Source organism: Suricata suricatta, chromosome 11, assembly GCF_006229205.1.
Source record: "Suricata suricatta isolate VVHF042 chromosome 11, meerkat_22Aug2017_6uvM2_HiC, whole genome shotgun sequence".
NCBI classification, from domain to species: domain Eukaryota; kingdom Metazoa; phylum Chordata; class Mammalia; order Carnivora; family Herpestidae; genus Suricata; species Suricata suricatta.
Window position 1 is genome coordinate 2476175 of NC_043710.1, and position 11032 is coordinate 2487206.

An 11032-nucleotide genomic window follows, 5' to 3' on the forward strand; every position below is an offset into this window, starting at 1 on the left:
GCCGGGGAAGGGGCCGGGGCTTCTGGGACCTGCCTGAGGCGGGGGCAGGGTCAGTGTCCTTGAGGCTCAAGGTCAAGTAAATTCTAGACACCGAGTCGAAGGTGTTCTCTGCTCCTCCTTCCTTTTCTTCTCTCTCCGACTTCAAGGGACTTTGACTCTGGAGAGTGGTGTGGTCTGGACGCTTTCCTGAGAGCAGAGGGGAATGCGGGGTGGGGGGTGGGGGCTCCGCCAGCTGGAGGAACAGAGGGGACATCACGGATCAGGGCATCTCCTGGGCCCCCCACTCTGTGCCTTGCTGTGCTCTCCGCCGTCAGCACCGCCGCCCCAGTGCGATGGCACCTTCCTGGGTGAAATCTTCAGGCTTCCTCCGCACCTGTGTCCTGCTGGCCATCCTGGACTGGACCCCTCCGGCCACTCTGAAGTCCCACCCTGCTTCCAGCTGCTACACGTTCCCTGATTCTCTGCCCCAGAAAACTCCTTTGCATCCTTCAAGACCCAACTCAGATGTCCTACCCTTAGTCAGCCCTTCTCTTGATGGGCCCCTGGTCACGTCAGTGGTATTGTTTGTTCTGTAGCTTTTTGGATAACAACCAGGGGGAACTGCCCTGGACCAGGCCATTGTTGTGTCTTGCCCCCTTTCCCTGCTGGAAGCCCGTCCCCATGGGTTCCCCCTTCTCAGAGGTGTAAATGGCCATCTTTTAGGGTCTCCTCTGTGTCTGGCTCAGCCGGAGGAGGGGGTGGCGTTTGAGCGGGGCTTCAAGAAGCACTTGGCAGACTGCCAGCCTCCTTAACGAAATCGTATCGGTGGGATTTGTGTGCCACATGGCGTTTGCACTTCGGGACGGCCTTATGAGCACGGAGCTCGCTGGCTGGGCTGCGCCGGGGAACACGCATGGCGAGGCCTGGGCCGTGGCTGGTAAAACATCTGTGCCAACAGGTGCTTCTTAATTACCGCCTTAGAGGGGAAAACGTTCCTGAATGTTCCCCAGGAGATTTCAAGCACAGTTTATAATGGATTTAAAAAAAACAGGAAAAAGTGTTTTCTGTCGCTTGAAATAATTATGGCCAAGGTGGTCTCTGAAGGTGTTGGTGGCATTTTATTAGGAAAGGCTAAAATATTTCGTTTCTATTCTGACTTATAGAGGGGGTCACGCTACCGGCCCCACATCTGTCCCTACCCCTTGGCCGATCGATGGCTTCCGGAAGACCCTTACCCCAGGGGCCTTCAGAGGACTTTACTCCTAGGTGTTTTCTTTTAGGGGCAAACATTTTCTGTAAAAGGCCACTTTATAAATATTTTTGGCTCTGGGCCACACGGGCTTTGTCACGGCCACTCCCCTCTGCCACCACGGTAGGAACTCGGTGACGGACGGTGTGTAGAGGAGGAGTGTGGCTGTGTGCCAATCCAACTTGGTTTGTACCTCAGGCAGGTGCTGGGTTAAGCTGAGGGCCACAGTTTGCCCAGCCTGGGCAGGGAAGCGCAGCTACACCCTCCCCAGACATGCGTGTAGACGGACTCCCGGCTCCTGAGCCCAGCCACTCCCGCCCCCTTGCCTGGGGACCCCTGTGGGTGGGGCAGAGCCGGGCCCTCTCCAGGGTCCTGAGATCAGCCCTCACGTCCCACTTCTGCAGCCCGGGCAGAGGCGGAGTTGCAGTCACCTGTTGCGCATGGCACTGCGCCTGCTTGTCTGACCTTCCAGGGGTTGTGGTGGAGGTCACAGGCTCAGGGCTCGGCAGTCCCGCGGCCCCTGGACACCATGTCCAGTTGGAAGCCAGTGGGTGTGCAGGGGTCATGCCTCACGAATCCCTCAGCCCTTCCCTGGGTTGTTAGCATGGTCTTTACTGTCCCCGTCCCTAACCGTCGGAGGGTCTCACCGACGCGGTACGTGAAGCGGTCCAGACGGCATGGCAGTGTGATACAGAGAGGCGTGGCTCCATCTGCTCGCCCTCCAGGCACCCGCGATGGACCGCCAGGGGCAGCGGAGGCTCACAGTCTTTGTCCAGCACGCACCGCACACCATACTTGACCAGAACCCTGTCCCCCCACCCCCCACCCCGTGTCACCGCTTGCTGAGCTCCTTTCTACCCCTGTGTGCTTCACATGCGGCAGCAGGCCAGGCTCCGTGCAGACCAGAGGAACCGCTTTGCAACTCTAAGCAGAAAGGGGTGTCAAAGGGCACACATACAGAGCACTCTGGGAAATAATGTTGAGAAATAGACTGCCCCGGGGGTGGGGACACAGTGTCATGAGGTCACACTAGGCTACAGGGAAAGGGATTCAGAAACAGCCACAGTGAAGGGGAGTTGCAGGGCAGGGGGATGTGGCACTGTGGGCCCCATGTGGCCTAAACCGTGACCTTGCTGTGCGGTCTGGGGCACACCCCTGTCTCTCTTGGGCTCCAAATTCTCCCATCTGTAATGTAGGGATAACTCTACCTAACTCTTAGGGTTGCTAAGAGACTTAAAATAGAAAGCAAACATATGGTGTGTCTGCCACACAGTGGCAGTTGTAGTGGTGATGATGATGTTGGTGGTGATGGTGATGGTGGTGGTGATGGTGGTGGTGATGGAGATGGTGATGATGGTAGTGATGATGGTGATGGTGTTGGTGGTGAGGATGGTGGTGATGAGGATGGTGGTGATAGTGGTCATGGTGATGGTGGTATTGATGGTCATGATGGTGATGATGGTAGTGATGATGATGATGACGGTGGTGGTGATGGTGGTAATGATAGTGATGGTGGTGATGAGGATGGTGGTGATGGTGGTAATGATAGTGATGGTGGTGATGAGGATGGTGATGATAGTGGTCATGGTGATGGTGGTATTGATGGTCATGATGGTGATGATGATGTTGGTGGTGATGGTGGTGGTGATGATGACGACGGTGGTGGTGGTGATGGTGGTGGTGATGATGATGACGGTGGTGGTGATGGTGGTGGTGGTGATGGTGGTGATGGTGGTGATGATGGTGGTGATGGTGGTGGTGATGATGATGACGGTGGTGGTGATGATGGTGACGGTGATGGTGGTGATGATGGTGGTGATGGTGGTGATGATGGTGGTGATGGTGATGGTGGTGATGATGATGATGATGATGGTGATGATGGTGGTGGTGATGGTGGTGATGATGATGATGGTGGTGATGATGATGTTGGTGGTGATGGAGATGGTGATGATGGTAGTGATGATGGTGATGGTGTTGGTGGTGATGATGGTAGTGATGGTGGTGATGGTGATGATGAAGCTGTTCATGGTGATGACAGCGAGGAAGATGACGGTGCTGAGGGCCACGATGCTGATAGTCCCGCTGCCGCTAATCTGCCTTGCCAAGCCTCTCCCTGTGGAGTCTGAAGGCATCCAGGTCCATGAATAGATGTGTGTGTTTTATCAATTTTCGGCAGACCTCATCTGCACACTTCTAATGAAATACACTGTGATCAGAATATTCTCTTCTCTTATGAAATCAACTAATTAGGGCTTTGATTGTAAGCAGCAAATTGTGTCTAGTCTGCCAGGTCCCTCAGCCTCTCACTGGCTTTCCTGGAGCCCCAGAGGGAGGGAGGCACCCCGGTGTTTGTTTCTCCAGCTTGGATAATGAAGGGAGGGAGGGAGTCTTAAATATCAGAGGTTACAAGGCCAGACCGATGTGTATGGAGGATGAGGAGTAACCTGCGTCTCATCCCAGTGGCAGCGAGGTAAAGAGATGCGCTGGACCTCTGTCTCTTTGTGGTGTCCGTGGAGCGCCCATCAGCATGGTGGCTGCCTCCACGGGCCATCAGGGGGTGGCCGTCCTCAGGGGCCCTGGGGCATGTGTCTTGCCGAAGGAGGGCATCCCCAGGGACTTTGCCTTTAGATCCCCCAGTGAGCCTCTGGTGGCTGCCGTTGGCTTACGTTGCCTCACGTGGGTCAGGAGATCGAACTTGATCTAGGGCAGCTGGGCCAGTAAGAGGCAAAGCTGGGCCTCCACCCCCCCCCCTGTATTTCGTCACTGCCAGCTGGGGGGACACATTCTTGTGGCCCTTGACTTGGGGGGATGGGAGCCCCCAGGCACAGGTCAGGTCATGGCACCATGGGCCACGAAATGGTCAGGTGAGATCTTTGGGGTTCCGGGTTCCAGCCTCTCTGGTGATTTCAGTCCCCTCAACTCCCCGTACCTTTCTTTTTGCCCGACTGCATGCATGTTACCTCTTCTTAGATTTCCATCTACCTGCACGGCTCCTTTCAAACTGGAGACAAGTCCCTGACTTACAGTTTGGGGTATTTGGTAAATCACACTGTGACGTTGACATGCGGATTGCCGTAGCGATGAAAGGTGGGACTGGCAAAGCCAAAATTAAATCCCTGGCCATGACCTTGAGACTGTGGCCTTGACTGGGCAGTCTGGGGCAAACCCATACCCAGCATCTTGTCACCCTCTCTTGTCCTCTCATCCCTCTGCTTGATTGCTTGTTTGTAGGCCCCATGGACTTTCCCTGGGGCTCCTGGGGCTTCCCCACCACCACTGCATCAGGCGTCTGTCCCTCCTGCTGGGGCAGCCGGCCGCCCCCACCTGCTGCATGGTGCTGTGGCCCACGCTGTCTCCACGGTGACCTCAGGCAGACCTATCTGCACCATGTCACCTGCCCCTGTGCCCCATCCCTGCCCCTGTGCCTGTCATCTGCCCCTGTGCTGTTACCCATCCCTGTGCCCCCATCCCTGCACCTGTGCACCAGTCACCTGTCCCTGTGCCCCATTCCTGACCCTGTGCCCCCATCCCTGCACCTGTGCACCCGTCACCTGCCCCTGTGCCCCCATCCCTGCCACTGTGCCCCCGTTGCCTGTCCCCTGCCCCAAATGCCTGCAGCCCAGATCAGGGCCTTTGCAATTGGCTGCTCCCTCTGCTGGGACCACTTCCCCCGATTGTCCTCTGACTCCACTTTGGCTTAGGGCTCAGCTTAGTGCCCCCTCCTCAGGGCCCTTCCCTGACCACCCACCCTCACTCTCTCCATCACGTGACCCTGTTTTATCGTGCTGCTCTGTGTCCCCAGGGTCAGAGCAGTACCTGGCCTGGCTGACAGTCGGTACTGCCTGGTCGTGTGCATGAACGAACATGCTTTCTGGGCCTGTTTCTTCATGTACAAAGTGAAAATGGTGGCATCCGGGCTCCTGCAGGGGGTGGTGACCCAGAGGGATGGCCCTGCCGTGGCTGGGGGCTGAGCAAGCCTCGGAGATTCTCAGGGAGGTGGGAGGTAGTTTGGTTAATGTCTCTGAAAAGTCTTGCCAAGAGGATAATTGGCAGTGAAGACGACATTCTTCCTGATGCTTTGGTGTCAAAAAAAAAAGTGCAGACTGCTTCTCTGTCTATACACGACTGACTTATTTAAGAGGATGGAGGCACACCTCGGGGTTCCCCAGAGGAAGCCCCTCTGGAGGCCCGGCGCCGGCAGCTGCTGGAGGGAATAGCCAGCACCCCCAGCCGGCCTCGGGGATCCGCCTTCCCGTTTTCTCCCTTTCTGAGGCCGTGGTTTTTCTCTTAAACTTTCTGGGCCTCTGCTGCCTTGTCTGTGTAATGGGCCTCCTGTTAGCCCCTAGCAGGGATGCTGGACAACAGAGTACACATGTGCATGTACACACACACACACACACACACTTGCACACACCCCTACACATGTGTGCGCTCACACCACACACCTACATGTGCACGTGGATGTGCATACATCTGCACACAGGTGCGCACACACCTATACACACATGCATACGTGCACGTGCATGCACAAACGTGTGCACACACCTGCACGTGCACATGGATGCACACATCTGCACACACACCTGTACATACATACATATGTACTCATGCATGCACACGTGTGCACACACCTGCACATGCACGTGGATGCACACATGTGCAGTCACACACCTACACATGCACATGCATGCACACAATGTGCATCCACACCTACACACATACACTTGCACATGGATGCACACGTCCACATACCCACACATGTGCACACACACATACACATGCACATGGATGCACACACACCTGTACACACACATGCACATGGATGCACAGATGTCCACACACGTACACACACCCACACATGCTCACATGGATGCACACACACCTGTATGCACACACATGCACTCACACACCTATACACACATTAATATGCACATGAATGCACACCCCCCACATGTGCACATGGATGCACACACATTCGCACACGTGCACACCCCCCACACATACAGTCTGCACATACGTGCACTCACACCTATACACACGTATACACATGCCTGCACACACGCAGGCACACACCTGTACATGCACACACACTGCACATACATGCATGCACTATACACATATATACATCTGCACACACATGCCTGCACATACATCCGCACACACACACAGCATAATTGTTAGTAAGCCAAGTGGACCATTTACCCTTTAATTCTGAGATAGCTCTGGGATGTGGTCTCACGTGGATGCCGGGCAGATATTAGAGTGACGGACCATGTGTCCAGCTTGGTTGCTACTGACTCTGAACCCTCCCTTAGTGGCAGGGGACCCTGGCTGGGTCACACCTGGGCAGGTGTGAATGGCGGTGTCTGGTGAGGATTTATTCTTAGTGCTTCTTTTTTTTTTTAAGTAGTTTATTGTCAAATTGATCTCCATACGACACCCAGTGCTCTTCCCCACAAGTGCCCTCCTCCATCACCACCACCTCTCCACCCCTTCAACCCTCGGTTCATTTTCGGTATTCAGTAGTCTGTCAGGTTTTGCGTCCCTCTCTCTCCCCAACTCTCTTTCCCTCTTCCCCTCCCCCTGGTCCTCCATTAGGTTTCTCCTGTTCTCCTGTTAGACCTATGAGTGTAAACATATGGTATCTGTCCTTCTCTGCCTGACTTATTTCGCTCAGCATGACCCCCTCGAGGTCCATCCACGTTGCTACAAACGGCCAGATTTCATTCTTCCTCATTGCCATGTAATACTCCATTGTATATATACCACATCTCCTTGATCCATTCGTCAGGTGATGGGCATTTAGGCTCTTTCCATGTTTTGGCTATTGTCGACAGTGCTGCTATGAACATTGGGGTGCATGTGCTCCTATGCATCAGCACTCCTGTATCCCTTGGGTAGATCCCCAGCAGTGCTATTGCTGGGTCATAAGAGAGTTCTATGGATAGTTTTTTGAGGAGTCTCCACACTGTTCTCCAGGGCGGCTGCACCAGTTTGCATTCCCGCCAGCCGTGCAGGAGGGCGCCGTCTCCTCGCCAGCATCTGTAGCAGTCAGAGTGGCTAAAATATTCCTAGTGCTTCTGATGGGACGTTTCCGTGATTGTGCTTCCCGAGCACGCAGGGAGCACTCATGAGGACTTGCAGCGTCGGGGGTCCTGTGGGGCTGTCAAGTCCTGCTCGTTCCCACTGGGCACTGTCGGCTGCGGGTCTTTCCAGGCTGCTCACTCTCGCCCTTGAGCGGGGCCAGGACACGTGGGGGGCTGGTGCAGGTGCAGCTCGGGACACCCCCCCGCCACATTCACACCCCCTGGGCCCCAGCTGCGGTCCCTTTGCTTGCTGCCCCAGGGGCTGGGGCTCTTTTCTCTCTTACGTGCCCCACCAGTGTTCTCCTGCCCCGTTCCTTCTCTGCCTCAGTTTCCTCAAATGCCCTCTCCTCTGTCACCACAGATGTCTTGCTCACTCTGGCACGATGATGCTGTTATGGAAGTAATCTAACTGACTTCCTTCGGGTTGGCAGTAGCAGGAGCCAAATAGGCTGATTCACAGAGCGGATGTGGGGTGGGGCCGGGGGCCAGGCAGGGGTGGGTAGGGCTGGGGCAGGACCGGGGAGCCCAGGAGCCTCTGTCCAGATAAAACCGCTTCACAAAACCAGCCGCGTGGGATCCCCCCGCCCCCCGACACACACCGTAGTTTGAGATCCTGGAATAAACTGGCATCTGCCTCCGTCCTGGGCTGTGGCCTCGGGCTGGGTGTCCGGGGTTTGGCACCACCTGAATGTGCTGGCTCGTTTATTTTTATTTCATTAAAATTTTTTTAATGTTTATTTTTAAGAGAGAGAGAGAGACTGACTGCAAGGGAGGAGGGGCAGAGAGAGCGGGAGACACAGGATCCGAAGCAGCTCCAGCCCTGAGCTGTCGGCACAGAGCCTGACGCGGGGCTCGAACCCACGAACCGCGAGATCAGGACCTGAGCCCCCGGGCGCCCCCCTATTTATTTAGTTTTGACCCTGGGTGTAACTGCTCCCCCATAGGAGAGATTTTGTTTTCCCAGTACAGATGTGTCTTCTCCATTTTTCTCAAACTCTCTGAGTTAGTTACTCAAAGTATTACATGAACACACGCGGGTGGAGACAGTCCGTGTGACAGCGTCACCACGATGCGGACCACCGCTGCGGGCAGCCCCGAGCTGCCCTGGAGCCCCAGGACCCCGGTAGCCTGGGAACACAGAGGCCGGGAAGTCCTTTCCTGCCAGCTGAGGTCCGCCCTGCCTGCAGCCCCATGTTCTAGAAGTGGCTCGTGGCCCTGGGGTGCCTCCCCCAGCCCGCAGAGCAAGGGTCCCCGCCACCTCCGTGCTCCGTCCCAGGGGCCTCCTCTTACTGTCAGTGCAGCCGGGTCCCCGGGGGCCCCTTGCCCAGGTCACGGCCAGGGCAGCCCAGCTCCGGAGCGCTCGCACCTGCTGTGCCCTGGGTTAGCGTCATGCGTCCTGGTCCCGGGACGGAGCCCTTCTGTCTGGGCGGTGCCCTGTCTCTCCGTGTGTGTCTCTCTCTGACTCTCTGTCACTGTTTCTCTGTCTCTGTCTATCTCAATATCCTTGTGTCTCTGTCCCTGTGTCTCTCTCTGTTGCTGTTTCTCTACTTCTGTCTCTCTGTCTCTGCCTGCTTCTCTGCCTTTGTCTCAGTTTCTTTCTCTATCTCTGTGACCGTCTGTCATTGTGTCTCTGTCTCTGTGTCTACCTGGTGGTATTTTTGTGTCTCTGTCTCTCTTTTTCTGTCTACCTCTGTGTCTGTCTCTGTATCCCTGTCTCTATCTCTGTGTCTTTCTCTGTTTCTCTGTCTCTCACTCTGGCTCTGTGTCTGTCTTTCTCTCTCGTTTTCTCTTTTTCTGTCTCTGTCTCTTTATCTCTCTCTGTCTCTGTTTCTCTTTCTCTATCTCTTTTCCTCTATCTCTGTGTCTGTCTCTGTATTCCTGAGTCTCTGTCCCTGTGTCTCTTGCTGTCTCTGTTTCTCTGTGTCTGTCTCTGTCTCTATCTGTCTCTGGCTCTCACTTCTTACCGTCCTAATTGAGGACGCCCTTACTGGGGAACAGTTCACAGACCATACAGTTTACCCTCTAAAGCATAGGGTTCTGTGGATTGTCACCCACCCGCAGCGTGCAGCCGTGACCACGGTCAGTACGGGGACCCTCCGTCGCCCCATGGAGCCCTGGGAGCGCCCCCATCCCCTCGGCCCCTCCAGCCCTGGGCAGCCTCTGGCCCCGTTGTGTGCATCGGTGCCCACCTCGTCCTCGCGCTGCCGCTCTGGAGGTCCCGGGACCCCACGGCCTGCACCTGTCTTTCCCCAGGACACGGGTCCCCTTCAGGCCTGGGGCAGGGGCGCTCTGGGTCACGTGTGCTGCGTCCGGGGTGGTCCCGCCTGTTGTCTCCGCTCTGGATTCTGCGGGGAAGGATGGAGAGGCCGAGGTGGACTCCAAGGCTGTGGCTGGTGCTCCCAGGGCCGCCAGTGGGCTCCCTGACACAGGTGCACGGACACCGGCGTGCAAATAGTAGTGCCCCATAAATGGACAGGAACGGACTTATTTTCATTGTAAAAACACACAAAAATGAATATTGACTGCTTTTGAGAAACATCCAGAAATACAGGTATGGGAAATAATAAAAAAGATCCCCCCACTGACTCCCAGCCCTCCACAGGCGCTCTCCGCTTCGCTACAGCGCAGAGCCTTTTAAAGCAGAAAGAAAAGCGGGCACCTGGGGGGCTCAGTTGAGTGTCCGACTTTGGCTCAGGTCCTGAGCCCACAGTTCGTGGGTTCAAGCCCCATGTCGAGCTCTGTGCTGACATCTCGGAGCCCAGAGCTGCTTCGGATTGTGTGCGTGCATGTGCGTGTGTGCGTGTGTGTGTGTGTCCTTCCTCCGCCAGAACTCTGTCTCTCTCAAAAATAAAGATTAAAAAAAAAAGTTAAAATAAAACTGACTTAAAAAATAAAAAATAAACCATAAAAGAAAGTAAACTGTACTATTGTTCTGAGATTTGTGTTTCCTACTTGGAAGTTCTTGGGTCTATTTCTTGTCAGGTTTTGTGGATCAACCTTGTTTTTCCCTACAACTTTCCAGGTGAAGAATGTTCTAGAATGCGTTCCCACTGTCCCTTATTTGGGAACATTTATGCCGTCTCCGGGTTTTCTCTTTCTGTGTGGTACTTACGATATTTCCCCTACATTTTATACACACGTGCAGGACGTTCTGTGGCACACAGCCCTCAGGAGTGAAATTGGCCGTGAAGTGCACATTTTCTTTTTTGCAGTTTATTTATTTATTTGTTTATTTTGAGAGACAGAAAGTGAGCGGGGGAGGGGCAGAGAGCGAGGGAGACACAGCATCCCAAGCAGCTCTAGGCTCCAGCCTCAACACAGAGCCCGACGCGGGGCTTGAACCCCAGGTGGGGCTCGGACCCCCACGACCATGATTATGACCTGAGCCGAAGTCGGCCGCTGAACCGACTGGGCCCCCAGGCGCCCCGGGGCTGCACACACTATACATTTCACAGATTTCCCCCAAGTGGGCGTCCAACGTGTTTACAGAAGTGGAGCGTCACCAGGGAGGGTGGGCCCCTCCCCGCCCCGGTGACCGGACCGTCCCCTGTCCCCCGCGACCTTGCGCGCACGGCCCCCGGTTCCCCGGCCTACAAACGGCCTTCTCTCCCCCCGCAGGCCAGCTGTGCCCGCGTGCTGCTGTTCCGAGGCGGGAACAAGGAGCTGAAGAACTTCAACAACCAGACTCCGTTCCAGGTCAGAGCGGCGCGCGCGGCCG

At 55.5% G+C, this 11032-nt stretch overlaps 1 protein-coding gene across 1 annotated transcript in view; it reads left to right on the top strand.

The window, feature by feature from the left end:
- The window catches only part of SHANK2 (SH3 and multiple ankyrin repeat domains 2), a 463461-nt gene that overhangs the window by 113590 nt on the left and 338839 nt on the right, over positions 1-11032 (top strand). The window contains exon 23 of the mRNA XM_029957270.1: positions 10933-11010. Within this exon, the coding sequence (XP_029813130.1) occupies positions 10933-11010 (78 nt within the window). The remainder of the gene's footprint in view (positions 1-10932; positions 11011-11032) is intronic.